This window comes from Micromys minutus, assembly GCF_963924665.1.
Source record: "Micromys minutus genome assembly, chromosome: 19".
NCBI lineage: Eukaryota > Metazoa > Chordata > Mammalia > Rodentia > Muridae > Micromys > Micromys minutus.
Window position 1 is genome coordinate 41,125,803 of NC_137954.1, and position 25,951 is coordinate 41,151,753.

The following is a 25,951-nucleotide window of genomic DNA, read 5'->3' on the forward strand; positions in this document are numbered from 1 at the left end:
GATGGGATGTCTGGGGTCTGGTTGTGAGAGGGGCTCTGAGAAAAGAGACTGGCTCTGGAGGCCCGGGCCAAGGGCAGCATGATGGAGTTCAAGGAGCATTATCTCAGCCTTTCCCACACCCTTGTCCCCTTCCTGGAGCTGGCTATTGCCCAAGCATTGTGGCAAATTGTTTCCTAGTGGGGCTGCTTTCTTCTCAGGGCCGGAGGACTTTATAGATCTCAGGCTTTGACTTAAGTGGAGGCCTCATGTCTCAATGTCTCTCCCTGGTGGGGAAACTGAAACAGAGTTTGGAAAGAGAAAGATTATGAAAGTTCTGCCAAACCCATGGGCTCAGGCCTGTTCTTCTCTCCTGTTTATACGGGCATTCTTGGACCCCGTCCCAGGGGGCATCACTCTTGAGACCATTTGACAACTTGTCTTTAGGGCTCCTCACCCTCAGAAAATCTTTTTGCCCACAGTTCATTCACAAGAGCTAGTTGTGACTGCAAAGTAGGGATGACAAGAATCCCCCCACCACTTGTCACCAACGAAGCAGATGACAAGCAGCAGGGAAGATTCAGCCTTCCTGAGGCAGGCCGTGTGGAGAGCATTTGAGCTGAGGGGGGCCAGGAGATGTCAATCACATTTTGGTGAGGAATACTGTAGAATCCACTGTGAACGGTAAGACCAAATTGTGGGACTGTATGAGCAATTTGATCCAGTTTCTTCAAGATGAAATCCCCTGACAAGAGCGATTTGAGAGAGGGGTCACTTAATTTACAGTTCTATGTTACAGTCCGTCATGGGAGAAAAGACAGCGTGAGGAGCCTGATGCAGCTGGTCACAATACAATCACAGTCAAGAAGCCAAGAGAGAAGAATTCTAGAGTTCTGTTCTCTTTCTTCTTTATATACAGTCTAGGAGTCAGCTCAGGGAATGATGCTACCCACGGTGGGCAGATCTTCCCATCCCGACCTAATCAAGATACCCACATACACAGATTTATCTTGACTGCATTGGTTGAGGTGGGAAGACAAGCTGTTTCCTGAATAGACCTAGGCAGTGTGAGGAGAGAGAGAAGACAAGTGTCAATGTGAGTTCACCCATTGCTCTCTGCTTTCTGACTGCCTCAAGTTCTAGCTGCTGCGATTTCCCCACAACAATGGACTGTACTTGAATTAAGAACTGAAATAAACCCCTCTCCACTTAAGTGGCTCTTGGTAGAATATTTTCGAACAGCAATTGGAAAAGACTTAAGCAATAGGAAAAGGGCATAAGGCGGTGGTTCTCAACCTTCCTAACGCTGTGACCCTTTAATACAGTTCTTCATGTTGTGGCAACCCCCAACCATAAAATTATTTTCATTGTTACTTCATGACTGTAGTGTTTCTATTGTTATGAATTGTAATGCAAATATCGGTGTTTGCTGGTGGCCATAGGTGACCCCCTTGAAAGGGATATTAGACACTCCCCCCCAACACCCATCAAAGGGGATCTCAAACCACAGGTCGAGAACGTCTTGCTTAAGGGAAAGCAAGCATTTCAGGTGAGCACTGCTGACCAGAGCTCTGACACCCTAGCAATCTGTAAATGCAAAGGCCAGGCCCACCCTGAGCTCCCGGGCCACTTGCTGACCAGAACCCCCACCATAACAGAGAACTTCCCAATGCTGCACAGCTGAAGAGATCAAACCCAGTAACACAGCCTATCCCCATTTGAATCCTGATTTTATGAATCCAGGTTTCCAAAGATACTTTGTAGACAGGAAACTATGACAGGCACTTTGATGGCCTAAAGAAATTATGTTCAGGTTTGTGAAGCTGATGATGACTCCATCAAGGGCCTGCAAGAACTCTCCTTGTCTGTGGATGCACCTGAAATTGTGTCTATGGTTTGCCATAAAACTCCCCAGCAAAGAGAGTTAAATAAAACCTATAGGAGGTGTCATGAGAGAAACAAAGATGGCAAAACACTAAGGGGTTGTGAGGTTGTTGACAGGGTGGATGGTACCCCAATTAAGTGATGTTTGTAACAATGGATGGTTGGAGTCTAGGGTCAAAGGCTGACAAGGGTCTGATGGAAGACACAAAGGAAGTGAACTGGTTTGGGAGGTCCCACTTAATGCCTCTCAAGTGATCAATGTGCTCACTTGATCCACTTGCCATAGGACCAAGCCAAGTACTGATGTAGGTGAAAGAGCCCCCCCTTTTCCCAACCGTGGAATAAGGGGACATACAAACATTGTCTAATCCAGTGATTCTTAACCTATGTGTCAACAGGGGTCACATATCAGATAGCCTGCACATCAGACATTAACGTCATGACTCAAAACAGCATCAAAACGGCAGTTATGAAGTAGCAATAAAATCGTTTCAGTCGGGAGTCACCACAACATGAGGCCCTGTATTAACAGGTCACAGCATTAGAAAGGTTGAGATTCGCTGCTCCAACTAAATCCTCATTCTATGGGAAAATAAACAGAGGCCGGCCAAAGGACACAGATTAGTAAGCAACAGGGTTAGTGTCCCAGTCGGGGATGGAAGATGTCAGAAGCAGCCTCCCTGTGTGGTGCTCAGGGTCTGTCTACAGTACCAGTGCTGGGCTTCAGTCATGCTGCAGAGTTAGCCAGGAGGACGTATCTGGGGCCATAGGAGCTCCACCCATAGGGCTGACCTGCTGTGTGGGCACTAGCCAGGGAGGTATGGGAGGTGACTCCCATTTTAGAAAATTTCTTCTAGAAACTCGCATCCTCTCTGAGGATGATGGGCTAGAACACAGTCAGAGGGCTCTGAGAGAGTTGGGTTGGCTGGACAAACAGACCTGCAACATAACTATGTCAGCAAGGGGCCCCACAGACATGCCCACCAACGCCACCATCATGGCTTTGAAGCCACCAAAGCCACCTGGGCTCCTCTGAGTGACTCTGCTGAAGGCACAAGCCCTTGCAGACCCTTTCTACTCTGCCCATTGCTCCTGACAGTCTTCGGTATCAGGGTGTACTCCTTGCTTAGAGCATGGCCATCTTCCCATGTGCTCCTCTCCAGAGGCTGCTCCACTCACCAGCAGTGAAGATCATGAAACTGCCCCTCTGCCCTACTTACTCTGCTCCAGATGTTCTGTTTGCCAAGCCCTGGTCCAGCTGGGTCAGTATGAGGTGAGGCTCCCTGCTCTGTCCTGTGCGAGCCATGCCATGGCCTCACTCATCTGTTTGCTCACAGAGGCCACTACCGCTGGGCTTGGGATTCCTTATGCAGAAGGTACATGTCCAGCTTCCCGAGTTGCATTCTCACAAGCCAATTGCAGGCCCTATGCCCACATGCTATGGCCAAGGCTCTGTGTGTAGAGCTTGCATAGGTGCAGGTCCTCTTTGGACCTTTCTGTGTCCCTCCATGTTAGGGGTGGAAAGTGCCCCACCCTGAAAATGCCCAAGGGCTAAGGGCTTGCCTTCCACAGTAGACTCAGTCCTTAAGAAGACTCTGACTTAATCAATGGATGAAACCATCAATGGATGATGGACCATGTCTCAAGAGGACTTTATCTTGTCCTGGATCCCTCTCTGTCTGTCTCTCAGCTTCTTGGCTACCATGGTATGAGTTTCTTCCCCATGCTCTAGGCCTTTGCTTCACCACAGGCCTGGAAATACCTGAGCCACTGGGTGTCGCTGTTTCCATGGGGAACACACAGCATTCTGGCTGGGAACTCTTGAGGAGGGTGAGCTCCAGCTTTCTGAGCCTCCAGATGCCCACCCCATGGAATCCTGAGCCCTCCTGTCCTGTGCTGCTCTACTGGGCACTCAGGTTCTCAAGGCCACTGTTGACCTGGGTGCCAGGCAGATGCCTGCTATGTTGAGGTCATAGTCTTATGGCACAGAATCAGAGTATCTCTCAGGGACTTTCTTGACTGTAAGAACAGGATGCACACACCTTTTTAATTTGCTTGACCAATTCACTCCCAGCTGTGGCTTATTACAAGATAAGGGTACAAAGTTCAAGTCAAAGAGGCAAGACACTAAGACCAAAGGAGCCCTGGAGGATTAGTGAAACCTAAAGAGGACTGGGGAGTCATAGGAGAAGCCCAAGATAGCCCAGGAGAGCCTGTGGGTAGTCAGAAGTTTCCAGGGAAGGTCAAGGGAGACCAGAGAGAATTGGGGAGGACCAAGAGAATCCCAGGAGAACCCAAGGAGAGTCAGGGAATTCCAAGGAAGGCCAGGGGAGAATAGGAGGTAAGGAAGAATTGGAGGAATCCATGAGAGGCCGAAAAAAAGCTAGAGGAGCCCAAAGGATGGTCAGAGAATCCTGGGAAAGGCTGGGGAGATCAGTGAGAGTAAGAGATGCTCAGAGAAATCTCACTGGTGACCATAGGAGCTTAGGGAAGTTTCTGGAGTCCAGGGAAGGTCAGGAGAATGCATGGAAGGCCAGAAGACCCCGAGAAAGGTCAGGAGATCCCAGAAGCAAGGGAACCCAGAAGGCAATGGGTTCCCAGCATCTTCTTTCAAGTTTATCTGTCATTCTTCCAGAATCCCTTAGATGCTAGTGAACAGCATTCACCTCCTGATACCCCCCCACACACACAACCATGTAGATCCTAGTGCAGGCTAAGACAGTGGACCTGATTCTCTGCCTGTTGGACAGTGTCCCCAAATGCTCCAAATGGTCAGGCACAGGAGGACTGTAGGGCCAGGTTCTCAGAAATAGAAGCCTTCACAGCCTCAGAAAGTTTCCAGACCTTTCCGTAGAAACCGGGGGTGGGGAGGAAGGGAACTGCTCCTGCAGCAAGGCTGGGTGTGGCAGAGCACCTGCCTGGTTACTTCCGCCTGCACTTGACTGGCAGGCAGCCATAGGCATTGTAAATTCTTGCTGTGGTTTGATATTGACACAGCACTCAGACGTCTGTGTGAGCAAGGAGGGTTTGAATGAGGAATTGTCCCTTTTCCCATGTGTTTCCTACTTCAAACTTTCACAAGTCTTTGGGGGTTTACCAAGAAAAAGAACATTCGAGGCTGGGAAAAAGACGGTGATGGCCCTCAGAGGAGCAGTGAAATGTGAGCTGTGGAGTCAAATTGAGGCAGAGAAGCCATCCGGAGAGCAGCCACTGAGGCCTGGGGACCCAGGTGGGGCAGAGGCTGTTATGGGCACTTTGGAGTTTGGTGCCTACAGGTGTTGGTGACAAAACCCTAGCTAGATGAGCCAGGCTTTAGAGATGACTAATGTTCCCTCCCCTTCCATGGACGTGATGACAAATGCCCAAGTTGTCCAAGATCAAGGTGTCTGCAGGGCTATCTCGGAAGCTTCTAGGCTAGTGTCTTACCTGCTTCATTTACTTTCTGTGCCTGTAACTGTTTTAGGCTGTGGCTGCCTCAACAGGTTTCTGGGTTGTCAGTATACCTCCAGGGGTACACCCCCAGGAGGTCAGGCCTTACTCTCTCCAAACCCACAAGAAGCCTTCCCAGGGGCGGTAGATTTGGAAGGGTTTTGAGGATAGAGTTGAGGGTTTCTATTCTAGGGACCCAGGTAAGCTGTGTCATGCCCATGAAAACATGCCTGAACCAATAGGGCCAGGGAGAGTAACACTGGCGGGCTCCTGGAAAACACCTGATATTCCAGCTCCTGAGCTTTCTGAGTTTTGGGTTGTACCCAATTTCCTAAAGATGACCCCGACCCCCTGCCCATCAAGCTGACAGGGTGGTATGAGGAGGGAGCATTGTTTCAGGGTGCTAGGGCCCAGAAGGGAGACTTGGCTCCTACCTTAAACTTGTTTGCCACGAGACCCAAGTCATCCCTTTGAGACAGAGCCTCTATGCTCCTGCCTGGAGATACAGATGTGGGTCTGGAAGATGCAGATGGGTCGTGTATAAGGCAGCACAGGAGGGTAAGAGGATGGGAGTCCGAACAAAGTTCTGAATAAACAACCACAGGGCCTGGAGGCAGACGGGTTAGGATAGACCTCAAGTTGTTTTTAAAGGTTTAAGTTGCCTTTAATTTCTTTTACTTATCTTTTTAGAACTTTATACATGATAGTGTGTATAGAATTTTACACATCATTTCCGCCTCCCTCTCCTCCCTGCTCATCCCACGTCTCACACCCTTGGGCCCCTGACACCTACCCTAGGATGTGACACGGCTGTTCAGAGATGTCCAGCTCTGTGCTTCTGTTTTCTAGCTGGACTCCAGGCCTTCCACTGGTATCTCTCCCATGCCGAGACTGGCATGTGTGTCTGTGTTTCATGTCTAGATGCCTTGTGTCCTGTGCACTGGTTACAGGTGAGGAAACTTCACCACATTTGACAGGTGATGAGGGCACTGGCCTGTGGTACCTGTCACTACACCAAAACAGGCGCTCAGAGCCATCGGGTCGGGTTAGGAGCTGCTTGGTGGGATTGATTCTGAGGGCCATACATCTGGCAAAGGCCAACTTCCGCCACTCAGATCCTGACCTGAAGAGGGAAACTTAGGCTTGGACCTCCATCCCCTACAGAGGTGCACAGCAGTCTGATGGCTGGTGGACACGGGGAATTCTTTCCTCCAGCTAAAGCTGCGGGTTTTGGAGGCAGAATAAAGGGAAGAGAAGGGGGCAGTTTGGATCAAAACACATTATGTGAGTGTATAAAATTCTCAAATAGTAAAAGTCACTCCTTTAAATCAGAAAAACGAATCCATCTCTTCACAAAGATTCTAAAGACAAAATATTATGTTTTTGGTTTCTTTTGTATGCTGATAACTAAATATTGTTTATTGCAAATGCATATTTATACTGGCTGTCAGAGGGACGAGCTCTTTGGTCTCAATGACCACTCCAGCCTGGAAGTCACAGAACTTGTGAGACATAGGCAGAAGCAGGCAGCCTGTAGGAGGAGTAAGGGGCCCTACAACAGAAGCAGAAGACACGAGAGTTTATGTGGCACACTCTAGGGTCAGGATCACACTACTTTAGCATATGAGTTCTGGACCCACAGGCCAGAGCGCTGTCTTCACTATTTCAGATCATAGTACAGAGTGACAGTGATAAATGCTGAACTCCATAGGGACTCTGAGAGCGAGGATACTATAGGACCCCTCATCCACCCAGGTTCTCCTGTGGATCTGACATACCTTTGGACACATGGCTGGCCAGGGCCCATCTGTGACACACTTTTGGGTCCCATTTGACACATTGACTCCAGGATGCTTCTTCCAGCTTGACGTGGAAGTTGGCGCTGCCAGGCCCAGGTGACCCTTATCTCCATGGAAACCGAGGTCTGAGCTGATGTTTGTTGTTGTCAGAGCCCCAGCTCCCAATCAGTGCAGGGCTTGTGACAACACCCTCCGGGAGTTGCAACAGAGCCTCTGGCTCCTGGCTCTGCCAGCACAGGTGAACCTGCTTCAGCCCTGAGCAAAGTGCATACCTTCCTGCTTCAAGATGGGCTGCACCCATACGTCTCAAAGTAGCCCTTTGCTTTCTTTACCTCCCACGATCCATCCCGAACACACAGAGCTTCACAGTGTTTGCAAGGGGGTCCTGGAGGGAAGGGACAGATGGCAAACACATCGCATTACACATACACATGTGCTCTGAAGGAGGTGCTTTGGGCCTGAAGGACTTCCAAAAGTATGTAGATGTTCATGCATGGGCAGTGATGGACAGTTCCCAGGATTCCAAGAGGGAGCAGAGCCAAGAGCCAGCATTCCAAGAGGGAGAATGTAGGGGAGTGAAAGAGACAAAGCCATCCAAGATTCAAAGAGCCAGCAAGAGAAATGGTCCAGAAAAATCGCTGGCATTGCTGGAGCTGGGTAGAGATCCTGGAGCAAAGAGGAGGTTCAGAGGCAAGGAGGCTGCAGCAGAGGTTGGCTGAGTAAGGTGCTGCCCCCTGGGAAGTAGGGCCTGCTCAGAAGGCAAGAGGTCCTTAGCTATATCACCGAGTCTAGAGGCTGGGTGGTAATGATTTAAATATACTTGGAATGAAGGAAGGGGATGGACCTGGGGCTTGAAAGTTTGGGCAAAGGCTTGGGCCCCTCTCAAGGGCCTATCGCAAGGTGACCCTGGAATCCCACAGCCCAAGTGACTGACCAGTCAGCTTTGTACCCTGTGTTCTGTCCAACTCAGGATCTGGTCCCTGGGGCACCACTGCTTTCTGGCTGGTTGTGTTTGGATGTATGTAACCTCACTGTCCCCGACCATCAAAGCCCAGGGTTGCCCCTTCAGAGGGACCTCAAGTCCAGTGAGACTACAGCCTGGCTCCTAAGCACCATGAGGAAATTACCACTACTATCAGCAAACCTAGTCTTCAGAGGTTAACACCCACATCCTACCTACTTTCATGATGGGATACAAGGGCAGGGCCTCACCAAAACAGAGAAGGGGGTTGTGTAGCCTCTTTATTTCCCAGAGGCCTCAATTTAGGGTGGCTTTTCCTCTTTAGAAGTGTGAGTTTCATTTGTTCTTCCTGAATGTTGACCCAGCACACACACACACACACACACACACACACACACACACACACACACAGAAAGAGAGAGAGAGAGAGAGAGAGAGAGAGAGAGAGAGAGAGAGAGATTGTTAATTCTGAGTGTGAGCTTGACTCAAGAGACTTCTGACAGTGAGGGACATGAGAAATCCTTATGCCCAAATTGTCTGTAGTTAGTGAGCCTGTGAGTGTGAGAACAATTGGTGTGTGTGTAAAAGCTAGTGTGAGCTGTGTAACTATAGAAAGCTTGCATGTGAGAGTAGTGTGTGTAACTTGGCATATATGTAAGAGTGTGAAAATTTATGAGTTCTGTGTGTAAGTGTGTGAATGTGAGTTTTGTGGGTGTGGCTTGTGTATGAGCATGAGTGTGAGGGGGAGAATGCAGTGGAATCTCCACACACGCATGTATTTACTGAAATGAACCTGACCATCAGCCAAACCAGGAACAGCAAATACAGTCTCTGGGCCCCATTGGGCCCCATATTCTGTTTTTTTATGTAAATAAAACACACACACACAGGCATGCATGCACATACGTGTAAACACACACACACACACAAGCACACATGTACATGTATGTGTATGCACACAACATACATATTCTTGATAAAGATATTCCTTTACTGGAAGGCAGAATACAAACAGAACATTGCAGTCAGAACATTAAAATATTCTACAAATAGCTGCTTTCTCTTCTCTTCCTCTCCAACTGCTGAGACTTCATGGATAGACTTGTCCACCAGAATAAAGATATATTTGCAAGTAACCATTTTTAGCTATTGACATATAAAAATATGACATTTTGTCTTTCAAATCTTTTTAGATTTATGTACTGATTTTTCTGACTTCAGGCATGACTCTATTTTTTATTACTTGGGAATCTCATACATGTGTGCAACGTACTTTGATCAAACCCACTTCTCTCTCACCTCTCCAATTTCTCTGCTATCCTCGTTCCACTTTTCCACCCCGGACTTCATGTGTTCTTTTTTCTTCCTAGCTAGCCAACAACATGAATGGAGTAGGAGCCCATGAATCCCACCCAAGTGAGGAACTATTGGTGATGGGTTGCTGGGGAGACACGGTCAGTTCTCTTCAGGCCCCTGAGAGCAAGCCCATGCTGCAGCGAGCCGTTCCTCGCCGTGCACAATACAGGCAGCACCAAATGAATGAACCTGGGTTGGAACACGGCCACACCCACCCTGGCTGCTATGGAACCGCGTGCTCAGGTGGGTGGGTGGCCTACAAGCCTCAGGCATTTGCTCTCTGGCTCTTGAAACTTTCAGACCCCTGACTGGGCTGTGAGGAGACCTAGGAGAGGGGCGTGATGTTCTTCACACTGCTGTTCTTTGATGGGACACCAGAGGCTCCCCTCCCCCTGTGAAAGGTTCACACCTCCACTGTCCTGTCCACCCTGGCAGAAGGACAAACATTGATCAGGGTTAGATTGACAATAAAAAGGGCCGGAGCAGCAGGGACTCACCAACCAGGCCTTGCCTCTGAGTTCAGCGCAGAGCTAGCTGGGAAATGTTCCGGATGTTGGCCAAGGCCAGTGTGACGCTGGGCTCCAAAGCAGCAGGTTGGATACAGACCATGGGCTCTCACCAGTTGCTGGTGCCACCTCCAGAGGCCCTGAGCAAGCCCTTATCAGTTCCTAAGAGGCTCCTGTTGGGTCCAGGGCCCTCCAACCTAGCTCCCCGTGTGCTGGCCGCTGGAAGTCTGCGGATGATTGGCCACATGCAAAAAGAGATGTTTCAGGTAAGCCTTGGTGACAGCATCCTCTGTTTAGGGGTGGTGATCACTTGGTAGCAGGCAGAGGAGAGGATCTTATCTGTCTGTCTACTGTCTAGATCATGGATGAAATCAAGCAAGGCATCCAGTATGTGTTTCAGACCAGGAACCCCCTCACACTGGTTGTCAGTGGCTCAGGACACTGCGCCATGGAGACCGCCCTGTTCAACCTCCTGGAGCCTGGGGACTCCTTTCTAGTTGGAACCAACGGCATCTGGGGAATGCGGGCAGCAGAGATTGCTGAGCGAATTGGTAAGGGAGAGTGGTCTGAGACCTCATGTTATTCCTCCAGAGGCCTCCTGGGGGAATCCTGAGGGTCTCCACCAGATCAGGCCCTGGCCTGCCTGTTCCATCAGACTAGGCACTCCTTTCTGTGGCCCTAATGCCTCCAACTCCTCCAGACAGACATCAAGGCATTCTCCCAGCCTTAGCAGACTGGCCTTGTCCAGTTAGAACAAGATCTTTTCTGGAATGTATGGAAGAGGTGTTACAGCATACAACCCCAGCAGCTCTCTGGGGTCCTCAGGAAGACTGGGATTTCAGAAGCTGATTCTGTCCCCAAATCCTAGAGCCTTGGTCATCTGTAAAATGGGGACGTGGGGACAGTTCTTCCTCCGTAGTCTGAGATGGAAGAGGGTAGGCGTACAGCCAGACTTCTGCTAGACTCTGGGATGGTTCACAAGCACATGGCCACATGGTTGATGGGTATCAGTCATTCAGGCCCTACTACCTAGGAAAGCCTCTCTTCTCTGTCCTTTGCCGAGACTTGGTGGTTCAGGTTGTCCCCTGCTAGGACTCTGGTTGTGAGCAGGTTCATGTGACATGGGACTCAGAGACAAGAATCAGGACAGGTGCTTGGGCCCCAGTGTTCCTAGATACACAGGTCCAGGCCTGTTTCATCTTCTCACCCTTTATCCAGCCTTCCATCAAGTGGTGTGGGACATCTGTGAACTGCACTGGGGTTAGGTAGGCTTCCCATGCCACCTGTGCTGCTCAAAACTAACTCACATGGATACTACTTGTGTGATAAGACCACCAAGAGCCTCCTCAGCCTGAGGAGGGACACACATACCCCCACCCCCACTGCTGCGAAGCTCTGGACTCAAAGCCCTGGAGGCCAGGACTGTACTGTATCTGTGGGAAAAGCAGGCCTCACAGAGCATGAGCCACAGCCACGTGGGCGCCAGCATGAATGGGGTTCCCCACGCTATTTCTTTTGTGTGTGTGTGTGTGTGTGTGTGTGTTAAAGTGTTTTATTGGTTATTTTATTTATTTACATTTCAAATGTTGTCCCACTTCTCGGTTTCCCCTCCACAACGCCTTTGCCTCTGTGAGGCTGCTCCTCACCCCACTCACCCACTCCCACCTCACTGCTCTAGCATCCCCTACACTGGAGCATCGAGCCTCCACAGGACTGAGGGCCTCCCCTCTCACTGATGCCAGATAAGGCCATCCTCTGTACACATGTAGCTGGAGCCATGGGCCGCTCCGTGTGTACTCTTTGGTTAGTGGTTTAGTCCCTGGGAGCTCTGGGGGTGGGAGGTGGTTCCCATTAGCTAATATTGTTCTTCCAATGGGGTTGCAAACCCCTTCAGCTCCTTCAGTCCATTCCCTCCCTACGTTATGTCTAACTCATGACCCATTCTGTCCCTGTCCACAGGGGCCCGTGTGCACCAGATGATCAAGAAGCCCGGAGAACATTACACACTGCGGGAGGTGGAGGAGGTGATGAGACAGAATCACTGCTGGAGGGGTTGGCCTGGCATTCTGACTTCTTGATGTCTTGACTTGGTGGCTTGACTTCTTGATGTCTCGGACCGGCCATAGGAGGGACTCCTGTACCCATGATCAGTTAGGAAGCCTCCCTCTATCTGAAAACAAAAGGGAGTCTGGGATGCAGTCCTTAAGGCAGAGCCAGTGAGGCCTTAGGCTGTGTGAGGTCAGGGAAGCATGATCTGTTCTGAACTCCAGGATGCCAGCCACTAAGTGTGACTTGAGGTCAGTCCCAATCTCTAGACTGCAAGGCAGGCAGGATGCTGGCCACTCTTCCTTCTGAGCTGTGCCTTCCCCTCAGTTCCTTCCATCCGTGTGCTCTGACAGAAGACAGATGGGGCACGTCATGTGCCTATTTCTAGGATGGCCTATTCAATTATGGAGGGAACTAGGTATATGTGTATGATCCTGGCCCTGCCCCTACAAACTGATGTCCCTCGGTAAGGAGCTGGCTGCGCCATGGAGATGTCTCCATCAGTCCTGTTTACAGCTGTCATCTCTGTCATTCAGGGCTTGGCTCAGCACAAACCAGTGCTACTGTTCCTGACCCATGGGGAGTCATCCACTGGTGTGATGCAGCCCCTGGATGGTTTCGGGGAGCTCTGCCACAGGTAAGGCTGGCCTGGCATGGCAGTACCCAGGCTGGACGATGCTGTCAGAGAGCTGCAGGGTTGCCAGTGACAAGGTGTCCCAAGTGCCACTGCCACATGGTAGGTAGGTTTGCTCCAGGCCGAGTATGTGTCATATCATTTGATTTGATGAGGACCCAGAGGCTGGGATAGGACCAAGTACCCTGAAGCCAGATTCCACTACAGTGGTACTGACCATGGGTATCCCATAGCTGGCAAAGGCTTGTGCTAGCCACCCTGTAGATCTCAAATTCTGCTCCCACTCATCCAGAGTTCCCTGGCCCCAAAGCTGCCCCTTGCCTGCACTTCTTCCTTAACCCCACACAGGAGAACTGTTTCAGGACATGGTAGCCCCTCTGTAAGACAGCAGCGCTGTCTGTAAAGCTGACCACAGGCCAGAAGAGGACCTTGCCAGGGCCACAGAGGGGTGACCGTGGCAGGACCACCATGGCTGTCAGGGATTGGGCCCCTACACACCTGTCTTCCACTGAAAGAGCCCCACATGGAGTCCTGTTCATGCTTGAAGCCTAATTAGCTCGGTCCGAGCCTTGCCTAGCACTGTGCTTACATGCTTCTATGAAAAAACCTGGGTAGAAGGGGATGAACAAACTCGCTGCTGCTTCAACTGGACTCTGGCCTCTAAAGGCTGTGTGTGTGTGGCAGGTGGCCAAGTGTGTCCCTATTGGTAGAAGGAAGAGGGAAGCCCAGACCTTTGCGCGGCCAGGTTGCTGGGACCCATACTAGCTCTTGGCACTCAGAACCCTGGTTGCCTAGGCTGACCCTCATTTATCTCTTAGAGGCCCAGCAGCAGAGCCATTTGGGTCATGACCCGCCCACCCGGGCCCCAGTACCTGCCCAGCGCTGCTATAGTGCTTCTGGCTTCAAGGAGCTGCTTCAGTAAGGGAACCCAACATAAGAATTGAAAGGGACCCTTCCCTGCTTCCCTGCCTACCGGGCTGCCCTTCCAAAGATGTTCAAACCCTTCCCCCACCCCACTCCCCACCAGACACCCAGTTCACACTGAAATCTGAACTCCTGTGATCCCTCCTGCTTCACTGTGCTGCCTCCATACCCTTGATTCCTCCAGGTACCAGTGCCTACTCCTGGTGGACGCGGTGGCATCCCTGGGCGGAGTCCCTATCCACATGGACCAACAAGGTAAGAGCATGCCTTAGGTCCCCATATTCCAGGTCTCTCACTGGTAAATTCTGAGGCCACAGAAGACTTAGTATGACAGTTCTTGCAGTCCCGCCACCGGCCCATAACTGGGTTTGTGATCCTGCCTCCACAGGCCCTGGCAAAAGAGGTTATGTAGCTTGCAGTTTGCTAGCCAGAAAGTCCAAACAGCATGGCAGGGTCCTGGCTGCATCCTCTCAAGGAGGATAGCAGCACAGTGGGAGTAAAGCTAGAGGAAGGAATCACAGGGTGAGATGCCAGAGACCAGGATGGGAAAGGAATGCTCTTTCCTAACAGCCCTTTTCTGAGAACTAGGCAGGGTCAATTCTTGCGGATTGTCAGCGACCCAATAACATCCCGATAGGCCCTGCCTCTTAGAGGTCCCAACCCTCCCATACCTCACAAAGGACCAATTCTACAATGCATAATTCCTTGGGGATATATCACTCACATACCGTATCCCTGGGACAGCAGACTGAATTTCTGCCAGACCATGAGACAGGGTGTGGGGGTGCAGCAGGCAGCAGCTACTGCTCTGGGGGGTTAAGAGGCTCTCCAGCTGCAGCGGGAGCAGGCAGGATGAGCAAGGGCTGAACTTGTGTATCAGATGCAGCGACTCCAGTGCTGCAGACATTAGGGACATCCCGCAGACACCATGCTGTGCTGCCTATGCGTGACTTCACAGAGATGAGAAAGGCCATGCTAAGAGGCTCCAGCCTGAAGTCATAAGTAGAACAAAACAGGGCTGACATCTGAAGCCAGGTTTCTCCTGTACCCCTCCTGGTCTCCACGTATCAGTGAAATCTTAGTCCACCAGTCGCAGAGCATGGAACAGACTGGGCAAACACACCCATTTGTTTAACCCTTCTGAGGGATCTCAGACACCTCCTTTTCCACCCCACCCTAGGCATTGACATCTTGTACTCTGGCTCTCAGAAGGTCCTGAATGCCCCACCAGGGATCTCCCTCATCTCCTTCAACGACAAGGCCAAGTGAGTGGTCTACACCTCACTTTGGGATATAGATTCTGGTGGGGGCATGGCTGGTCCTTAGAGGGAGGGAGAGAATGACTCCACGTTTAAGCCTCTTCCTGCTCTCACGCTGCTGAGATGTCCTAAAAGCCAAGATATGCTCCAAAGATGTTTCACAGGGTAAAAGGGAGGACACCTGCCAAGGGCTGTGGGCAGGATCAGAGGCTAGCATTCTGGAGGTAACTCCAAAGGGTGTTCCAATGTGTCTGGATGCTCAGGGCCCAGTTCCCACCCTTCAACCTCTGCTCAGCTTCCTGGAGTTGGCCTTGGAGTCGCCAGAGACAGGCAGACCCTTCCCTCACTCTAGTTGCACCATCATGGGCAGGAATTCTTCCTGACTGCCATGTCAGACACCAGCAGTGTCATAGGAAAACTCAGGGCTGAGGGCTGTATAGGAAGGGAGGAAGGTCATCTGGGGTGGGGTGAAGGGTTGGAGAACCCCACCTGGAAAAGCAGTTTTCTCTGATAAAGGAGGCCTGACAGACCTGTGGTTGGAAGAGGGGGAAATAAAGAGACAAGTGTGGTGGGTACTGGCTCTAGGTAGCCATGGGACAGTCACAGTCATGCGGACCTCCGAGGGTTGGGCAGTCTGAGGAATTCATGTCTCTCCTGGACTCACAAGGGCCCATTAACATAAGTTCCACAATAGGCTACCTGCCTCTGCGCTCCATATCTGTAACAAAGGAGAGCCCAAAAGCCAAAGGCAGGTACTCATACTGGCTTCTCTTGTCCAGACACAAGGTCTACTCCCGGAAGACAAAGCCATTCTCCTTCTACACAGACATCACATACTTGGCCAAGTTGTGGGGCTGTGAGGGCAAGACCAGAGTGTGAGTATCAGGCAGACCCAGGGATGAGGGTGGTGGGGTGACCGCCCACCCTGCACCCAGCCTCTTATCAACCATGAATGTCAAGTTCAGCATTCCAGACCTCTGTGCCTTTGAATTCCCATGCTCGAATTGAGGATCTCGTGCTAGTGAGCTGTTACCTTCAGGCTTCACTTGTCACTTGGCCCAGAGGTTCAGGCCTAATAAATACCCCCACTAACATTTCCATAGTCCTTATCCTCCTTCAGATAGATCATGACTCTATCTTCCCATTCCAGACCCCAGTTTACCTCTCTTGGAAGCTTAACCAGAGGTTCCATAGGCCACCTCAGTCATAATCCTGAGAGGTCTTGTACAAAACCCAAGACAGGGTATCAGATGATGCTTTCTAGACTATTGGGGAGAAAGCATCCAGTGCTGGCTTCACAAGAACATGGACTTTCCGTGGCAAGATGGCAATTAGCCATGTTTTTCTCCTCCTCGTTTGTTTCCCCTACATGTTGCCGAACCCTGGGTGGGCCTTCCCTCCCTGGCATCCCTGACTGTGACTCTAAAGCAGGACATGTCCATGGAGAATGGTTGGCTCCTGTCACAGAGCCTGAACTGTCAGAGTGGGACAATCAGCTCCTGGTCCAGTCCCTATGGTGACACTGAACCGGGCTGTTCTTTGTTCCCCAGAATTCATCACACCTTGCCTGTCATCAGCTTATATTGCCTGAGGGAGAGCCTGGCACTCATTTCAGAGCAGGTATGTCACCCTAATGGGAAAAAGAAAAACGAAGTGGAGGGGGAAGAGAAGAAAGCCCCTCAGGACGGAGTGCCCTTCAGACTGGGTACCTGCTGGATGCTTCCTCTCCCATGACTCCCTCAGATTGCTCTGGAGAAAGGAGACATGAGGATTCCTAAGACAGCAGTGAATCTGTTTGCTAACAGACCCAGACTTTGGAATAGGAGAAGCTATGGTGTAGCTAGGAATATGGAGGTCCTCCTAAGGGGTGGGGGGCAGGGAAGGACTAGCCTCCTCAAAGAGGAAGCTGGAGCCCAGGCTATGGGCAGACTGGGAAGACAGGACCCAGGACAGACATAGGCACACTTTGGTCTGACCCTTCAGTTACCCAGCAGATCACAGCAGAGGTCAAAAGGGAGAGATTCCTTAGAGTTGAGTGGGGGCTCTGAGGGAGGTAGGTATGGTAAGAGAGGTGTCAGGGACGGAGCACATACAGCCAAGCAGTTGGCAGATCAAGGGCTGTCTTAGTCTGTTGTGCCACAGGCAGAATACTCTATAGTTAAATTTACTTGGCTGATAGTTTTTAAAAGCTGGGAAATCTAAGTTCAAGGTCAGGGATTATAGTCACTCCATTATAACAAGTCTGGGCCAGACGGAGCAAGAAGAAAAACAAAATCAGCTAAAGCCTCAAGTAGTCCAGGCTAGCCTCAAACATAGTTCCAGGCTAGCCTTGAATTTCCAATTATTCTGCATCTACCTCCTATGTTCTGGAATTAAAAGCATGTACCACCACGCTCAGCTACCTTGGGTTTCATTATAAACGTCACTGACAGAAGGATGCTAACACCACCTGTGGCTCCTGTATTGCTAGCCAAGACAGTTTCCACACAAGCCCTTGGGACACAGCTGGCCACTGCCGTTCTCACAGAGAAGGGGTTGGCACTCCGCAGGCATGTGCAGGTTCCAGGCCAACTGGGTCAGTGGTTATGGCTGGTGCGAAATGAAGAAGTGTGGCTACAGGCCCAGTTGGTTACATAGGTCACAGGACAGGAAAAAAAAGTAACCAAAGCCTGGCCACCTTCCTCTGAGTCCTGATGTCCCTCGCAGGCCATTGCTAGCCACAGAGGCCAGAAAGAGTAAGAAGTCATGGGCAACCAAACATAATGACACCTACCTGTAATCCCAGCACTCAGGATGTTGATGCAGGATCAAGAGTTTGTGGCTAGCCTGAGCTACATACTGAGAACCTAAAATGGGAGAAGGAAGAGTATTGGGAAAGAGATGAACTCAGTGTGCTAAGAAGATGGTGAGATTTAATGGCCAGTCGAAAGCAGTTAATGATGGGCATAAATGACACAGGAGTGATTATGGGGGGCAGAGAAGAAAGGACTGTTCTCCAGGTCATGTAGCACATTTCCTTGGTCCCAGGGTCAGAATGAATGGGACGTGACTCTAATCACACCAAACTCACGTGGCCAGCAGTCCCATCTTTCTTAAGTGACAACCTACCCTTTGAATTGTGTCCTGCCTGTCTTCCCAGGGCCCACTGGGATCCCATAGGAAGCTAGGACCCATTTCTCTCCCTCCCAGACCCAGAAAATATCCTCTTTTCTCAGCTGGCCCAGTATAGACTCTCGTCTCCTCAGAGCCTAGGGTTCCAGAAGAAGTTGCCCAGTATATCTAGGCAGTGGAGGGGTTAGCACCTGCCTGCTGTCATGGTCATGGTCACTTTCTCTATAGGGCCTGGAGAATTCCTGGCGGTGTCACAGGAAGGCCACAGCACATCTGCACGAACGCCTGCAGGAGTTGGGCTTAAAGTTTTTTGTGAAGGACCCGGTGAGGAGCCCGTGGGAGGCGTGTGTTGGTTGCCTGATCCAGGCACTTGTCCAATGGGGAGAGTGAGGTTATAATCTATTGGTGAGACCAAGTACCATGTTCCTGAAGGGGGGAGGGGGAGAGGCAGCTTCTTTAGGCCCTTGGCAATCTCCAAATGACTCCTATTCCTGCCATAGGCATTCCATGGTAGCCAAAAGCTGACTGGCAAACTGTTTTCCTCTGGCCCTTTCTCTAGACTCTAAAACCCAGCACAGGTCAAGCAGCCTGAGCATCACAGAGGTCAAGCATCATAGAGGATATGAGTGTCCCTGGAGGGTATGAAAGTCTTCCGACCATATGGCTAAGCCTGGTACTTCTTGCAGGAAATCCGGCTACCCACAATCACCACTGTGACTGTACCCGCCGGCTACAACTGGAGGGACCTTGTCAGCTATGTGCTGGACCACTTCAACATTGAAATCTCCGGTGGTCTCGGACCCTCTGAGGAGAAGGTGAGGAGGCTTCTGGAAAGCCAAGGCTTTGTAACCAGGGGCACTAGACATGAGTCAGTCCTGATGCACACATGAGTCACTGCAGGGTCCAGACAGCATGATCACTAGAGTAGAATATCAGCCCTCTCACAGTAGGGAGGTTATATATCAGCTTTACCATGTCCACTCTGAGTGCTGAGTGACCCTCCCTGGCCACATCCCTGACCTCTGTGCTTTGGGTACAGTGGGGAGTGCTGGCTCTGGCCACCGTGAGGCGTGCATGAGGCTGCTTCCCTTCAGCAGACCAGATGGAGGCTGATCCCATACCCTACCCTAAGCAGTTCCTACCACAAGAAAGCTGCAGACAGAAGCTGACGCCTGCCTGTTCCGTCCCTCTCAGGTGCTTCGGATCGGCCTCCTGGGCTACAATGCCACCACGGAGAATGCAGACCGTGTGGCCGAGGCCCTAAGGGAGGCCCTGCAACGTTGTCCTAAGAACAAGTTGTGAGCATCCTCTCACCAGACTATTCCCTCCTGGAGGGGCTGGGAATATAGCAGGAACAAGAAGACTATACAAGGTCTAGAGCCAGCAAAGCTGCTAACATGGCCAGGCCGGACGAATCAGGGCGAAGCTGCCCCTCTCCCCACAAGTGGAACCTGTGGAAACAGGATGCTGATCACCTGCGGATGGCGCTGCAGTCTTCAGGCCACTGGCTTTTGGGAATATTCAATAAAGTGATTTCCAGGCATCTCCTATGACTGTGTGGGGCTGAGTGTGGAAGAGGGACCTGTAGCCTCTCGTCTGCCTTCACAGCCCCAGTGTGGCCTTTGGAAAAGAGCCCATTATGCGAGAGACTGTACACAGATCTTTTCCTACACAAGGATACTGTCTTTAATCTCCAGATGCCACTCAACCCCACATATACCAAACATACTCTCATAATGCTATCTTCAAGTGAATCTACAAGAACCCCACTCATAAAGACAAGACACCCACAAACACACGGCCAGAACCTGAGCTTATGACCATGAAGCCCCAGCCCCTCCATCCTCAACCCTTAACCCTGAGGTTTCATTTCACCTGAACTGAACTGAGCCCCAGGTCCCTGCTCTGCTTGCCCCCGCCCACCCTCACCTCACTTCTGGCTCAGCTGTCTGGCACACTCACTACCTGGAGCATCCTGGGTAGCTATACGCAGAACCGCAGAGAGGAAGGCTGGAGAGTCCCCCCTTACCAAGGCTAGGGAACTCCTCTTTTCAGGTTATCAGCAGGAATGCACCTCCTGGCAGAGAATGGTTGACCTAGCTATGTCCACATCCCTGACACAACTGGTTACAGCTGTGTTCTGGGGTAGGCACTTAAGCCAGCAGAGGCTGCTTCCCAGTGGTTCCTGCCCAGACAGTCTTGAGGGACACACAAATGCAGTCACAGCAAAGTTGTAATCCGTGCCATAAGGGGACCTGGAGCAGAGCAGGGTGGGGCTTTTGGAGAGGAGACTGGAGAGCCCAGGGCCCAGAATGCCTGGGGCCACGTGGTAACTTAGAGCCTGCTCTTTGTCCAGAGAGCAGATCTATCTTGGTTTGATCTCCCAAGAGGTAGACACTGAGGCTTACAAGTGGTTTTCCCTGAGAACAGGCTCAGGAGTCATCCAGCAGAAGATCCCCTGCCTCTGATCCTGTAGGTCAGCTGCATCACCCTTGGACCACACATGTTCTCTGATGAGGGTCTTCCACAGCACCTTGGACCTTCTTGTACACGTGTTTGTGACTGCCCTCTCCTGTATGGCCACACCATAGAAATTCTGTTTCTTTACCTGCTGGGGATGGGCATCTGTTTATTTCTGGTAAACGCAGCTGTAACAGCCTTCTGATCCAAGGTTTCCTGTGACTGTATCTTCTCACTTATTCTGAGTAGATGCAGAATATTTCAGTTACAGGTGCCTTGGCTAGGAGAAACTCTGTATAAGAGCTGCAGGCATTCTTGTCCAGGTGGCCCTTTGGTTCTAGCAGCTGTCAAACTAACTCTTTAGATGTACCCTCCCCTGGTGACTGGCAAGGCCCTTATCTTTTCACTTGCCAAGTGAAAAGTTGGCTACTTGCAAACTACCTTCAGAGAAATGTCAATTCAAATAGTTTGCTCTCGTATAGGTTTTTCCTCTTTTGTTTGCTGGTTTGTACTAGTCCTTGAGTTCTCTCCCTCTCCCTCTTCCTCTCTCCCTCCCCTCCCCTCCCCTCCCATCCTCCTCCCCCCCTCTCGTGTGTGTGTGTGTGTGTGTGTGTGTGTCTGTCTGTCTGTCTGTCCAGCAAACCTGTCTCTTCCCCTCCCTTCACCTACTGTTAGGATTACAGATGTGCACAGCTGTAACCAGATTTTGCATGGGTTCTTGGGATCCAAACATAGGTCTCTATGTTGGCCTGATAAACACTTTGCCCACTGAGCCATGTCCCCTGCCCCCACCACACACACCATAATAGATTTTAAAAATGTATTGTCAACTCAGTCAAACGCTTGTGTCCCAAGGGCTTCCTGACTGTATAGCTTGCCTATTTATTTTCCCACTGATGGCTCCAAAGAGTAGGTATGCTTGGTTTTGGTGCAGTCCTATGGGGTTTCTTCCTGTGACCTGTGCCATTTATATCTTGCCCCAGAAGTCTTTCCTATTTCAGGGCTGTGATGGATATTTCTGTATTTCTTTTGAAGTTATCGTGTGGCTCTATTATGTGTTACATTTAATGGACACAGGGAAAAGTGCATTTTATTCTTAAAGGTACCCAGTTGTCCCAACGATATGCTTGTCAAACAAACCTTGCTTTCTCCATCCTACTGACCTGCCAACCTGGATGTGTGGGTTGTTTTCTGGTGTCTGTTCTACTCTGGCTGCTTATTTTTTGGTCACAGGTCAATCTGCATTAACTCAAAAATCGCAGCCACCAAGAAGTCTGAATATGAAACCGTGCCCCCCTCTCTGGAGGAGAGGGAGAAGGAGGGAAGAGGCTTTTCTTATTCCAAAACCTTTAAATTTCCATGAATTTGGGGTTTGTTTTGTCTGTTTCTATAGAATAGCTTTCTGAAATTTTGATTGGAATTTTCTAATTATCAGGTTAAGGATAGTAGGAATCTTAAAAATATTATAAATTTGATTTTATGAGCATTAATTTACTCTAAGCAATATTTCAGATTTTCACTGTAGAGGTCTTGTGTATACCTTTTGTTGTATTTATTACTAGGGGGTTGATGTATTGCTGATATTATAAATGATATTTAACTTTTTTTCATTTTAAACTGTTTCCTTTTAATATGTTTTTTTATAGTAGTCTTATGTCTACTGGGCCTGGCTAGGTTCACAGTTCTAGTAATTTCTTAAGTTGATAACCAAGTGGCCTTATGAATGAATGATGACAGTTACGTGTCTGCCGATCCGTATGTTTCTCATGGGCTTTCTTTCTTACCTCGTGGACAACAGAAACCCACGGCCAAACTAGATGGTTTGAGAGCTTCAGTCTTAGAGAAAATGATTAATGTTTAAATTTTAAATGTGTATATATTTGTTATTAGTGTGCGTGCGTGCGTGCATGTGTGTGTGCGTGCGTGCGTGTGTGTGTGTGTGTGTGTGTGTGTGTGTGTGCACATGCATGCATGTTCAGCTTACGACTGATGTCAGTGGCAGGTTTTCTGTAGTTTCTCTCTACCACATGCAGTGTGCTGTCAGCATGGCGCTCACAGCCCTCCAGCCTTTGCTACTGTATACTGGTTCCCTTTATTTTCTGATTAAGCTTATGAAGAATAGAGCTATTTTCTTTCCCTTATATGTTTGGTAGAATTCAACAACCCAGGGCTCATCTATCTTTATAGAAAAACTATCTTTATGGAAAAACTAGAAGTTTTTTTTCAATATGCTTGAGACCCTTCCTCCTTCTCTCCCTCCCTCCCACCCTCTCTCCCGCCATCCTTCCTTCCCTCCATCCTTTTTTTCCTTCCATTTGAGACAGGGTCTCAAATGTAGCTCAGGTTGGCCCCAGGCTCACAATCATCTTGCTGAGAGCTGACCAGACATGGGTTCTTTAGATGTTATCTTCCTGTCTTGTGAGTTTTGGTAACTGTGCCATCCGTGGTATGCTGGCGTTCCACACAGGCTGTCGAGTGGTCACAGTGCACGTTTAATGACACAGAATGTCCATAGAATTTGTAGCAATATTTCTTTCATCGTCCTCTACATAGGTGACTTACATTTTTTCTCTCTTTTTCTGTTGATCAGTCTTATTAGGAGGTATTCACTTGATCCGTCTTTTCAGAACACCAGTGTTTGCTTGTGTTGTTTTTCCTCTGTTGTCTGTCCTCTGCTAATTTCCATACTATTATCCTATTTTTGATTTACTTATGTTAAGCTTTTTTAAAAAAATTCTTATTTATTTTGCTTTGTGTGTGTATGGCTGCAGTGGTGGCAACAGCATTGGTGCTGATGATGGTGATGGTGGTGTGGTGTGTATATATATACCACGATGTATTGGTAGAAACCAGAGGACAGTTGGCAGGTGTTGGTTTTCTCTTTCTACCGTGTGGGACCTGGGAATTGAACCCAGATTGCTGGGTTTTGAAATAGGCACCCCAACCTGCTGAGCATCTCACTAGCCCTCCTTTGAAAATGTTGACATATTTTTGATTGACAAGCAATTCTTGTCAATTTCTTTGTGGGCAACTCTTGGTTTTCTGCGTCCTACATTGGAAACTTAGGTAGTTGATTTTGAGACACATTTTTTTTTCTAGGTATTTCACACTGAAGTTTTCCCTCTGCACACCACATCAGTGTCATCCCCAAGCTTCGATGGGTAGCGTTTTCCTTATCACCAAAGACAAAGTATTTTGACATTTCCTGGGACTTATTCTTTGAACTATAGATTGTTTTGATCCATGTTGTGTTATTTCCAAATATTTGGAGGAAATGCTAAATATCCATGTGTTTTTTATTTTTGTGTCTGTTGAGGTCAGAGTCATACTGTATGTGGATTTTAGCCCTGATGAGAGTGGGCTTCTCTAGACAGCACTCGGGCTAGCTGGTGATAAGTCTTCTGGTCCTCTGCGCACCTGTTGATTTTTTCTATCTTGTACCCAGAGTGGGATATTATACCTCCAAGTGTCCACATGTCCTTGTGAGTCCTTAACTCCAGAACTTCTGGGCTTTCCTCAGGACTCACCTTATATGTCATGTGCAACCTCATCTGTAATCTCTTGTCTCATAGATGTGTTTCCCATGGGCCTCTTATCTCCACAATTAAGGAATAATTCTGTTTCTGGGAGGACCATCTCTCACTGTTGCTTTCCAGGTCTCTGAGTCCCTACGGAAGTCACCAAGGCCAGCATGAGGTGAGGGAGGGGTCCAGACACCAGGTGAGATGACAGGGAAGCTCAAGACACTGATCTTATACCTGATCTGTGCCCTCACCTGCTTGATTGGTCCCAGAGTGTCTGTTTCCATTGCCCTCCAAATCTATGCTGCCTTGCCACTGACAACTCCCTTCCTGTCAACATGAACAGGAGCCAGCAACAGTGGGAAAGGGTCCCATGGTGTCTTGGGCTCCTTTTGTTGAGCTTGACCAAACTCCTTTGCTTCAGGACCTCAGCTCCCATGGTGGGGTTTGCAGGGATCCACATACCATTGAGAGTATGGTCATACTAAGGCACAAACTCGCTATAGTGTATATACACTTGGAGTATGCTGGTCCCACTCAAAAGTGATGGCTATCCCAGTCACTCAGTTGATGGATATTCATAAGTGAGGTGCATAGTCTTCATGACCTAGAAAGGTCACCAAGTACCAAGGCAGATAGGGCAAAGTCTTGGCCTGTGCTAAGTAAGACTCTGAGCCCAAGGGCTTTGCCAAGAGCAGACCTTGAGATAGTACAAAGCTTCCCCACCCCCCAATTTGACTTGTAGAACAAGAGCATTTTATATACCTGTAGGCATATCCAATCTGTGGCGAACAGGCCCTATGTGTCCCAGAATAGCTATGAACGTAGTCAGGTTCACTTGTAGACTACAGTGTCACATAGAAATGGTAAAAGTTGACCACCCATGTAAAGTACTGAAGAACTTGCTAGTGAGCCTTCCTGGCTCTGATCTGCATGGTCCCATCAGCACAGAACCATTCTGTAGCATGTCTCCCAAGGTCTGTCTCTTGTCCAAGACAGGGAGTTAGTGTGGATAGGATCCTCTTCCAAGTAGACACACTGTTTCTTGTCCTCTCTTCTAATGAGAACAAAAGGGATTTGCCTCCTGCTTTGGTGCCTATAGAGAAAGTTCCAGAGACCCTGCAATCCTATTCTACCACGCATTACATGTCTAGCACAGCATTTTGGTAACAGATTACCATTTGGCAAAGTGTCTTTAATGCTGACACTCACAGCAATCCACCTAGTTTATACTAAGGTTGTGGTAAGCTTTAAGAAGTGCTGCATTCTGCACACACACACACACACATTGGTACAAGCAAAATAAATATGTAAAATATAATTTAAAAATTTTTTAGCTAGGTGTGGTGGTGGCACATCTTTAATTCCTGCACCCAGGAGGCAGCAAACGCTATCTCTGAGTCTAAGGTTAGTCTGATCAACATACAGTTTCATGCCAGCCACCGCTATATAGTAAGACCCTGTCAAAAAAAAAAATAGTGTCCTTTTGGACTTTCCTGTGGTCACAGCTCTCATTTCTGTTAAGTTCAGCCATTGTGATTTATATTCATCACCAAGGAGGTGGCCAGGGTGGGTCTGGGTCTATTTCAGTCCCACACTTGAAAAAATATGCCATTTCCCTTATGTTGGTGATAGCTCAGGCCCTGGTCCTATAACTTTCAGAGGTCCTGGCCATTTTCTCTCACTGTGTAGTTACTCTGACAAAAGCTGTGTGTCCCTGAAGGACCCTGGGACACTGCATGACCCATACATATGTGGGGCTCTGGGTTCCCTCCCCAGAGCCTGGGGTGCAGTCTGCGGTTCTGAAGCCAAGAAGTAAATGTCACCAAGTCATCAAAGACGATGGAGAAGAGCGGTCTCTGAGCTTAGGTACTCAGAGCACCCTGGGCTCCAGAGACGCTGCTTAAGGCATGTAATGAAAAGGTGTGAGGGGAACCCCAGGATTCTGGGAACAGGGAACACTCCTCCAGTGACAGAGAGGCAGTATGGGAGAAGGGGAGCTGTGGGATTCCCTCTTCTGGAGAGTAGGGATACCTGTCCAGGGGAACATTCTTTACCTGAGAATGGAGAAGGCTTGAAATGAAA

General features: G+C 49.5%; 1 protein-coding gene across 1 annotated transcript; it reads left to right on the top strand.

Moving 5' to 3' along the window:
* Positions 1 to 9,946: 9,946 nt before the first annotated feature.
* On the top strand, positions 9,947 to 19,187 carry AGXT (alanine--glyoxylate aminotransferase; the record flags this gene model as incomplete). The annotated part of the gene is made up of 11 exons (XM_080933180.1): positions 9,947 to 10,177; positions 10,270 to 10,462; positions 11,871 to 11,935; positions 12,494 to 12,594; positions 13,700 to 13,770; positions 14,696 to 14,780; positions 15,554 to 15,649; positions 16,325 to 16,394; positions 18,114 to 18,209; positions 18,572 to 18,700; positions 19,080 to 19,187. The coding sequence occupies 11 exons, from the start codon at positions 9,947 to 9,949 to the stop codon at positions 19,185 to 19,187; spliced, it is 1,245 nt and encodes a 414-aa protein (XP_080789306.1).
* Between the last annotated feature and the right edge of the window lie 6,764 nt (positions 19,188 to 25,951).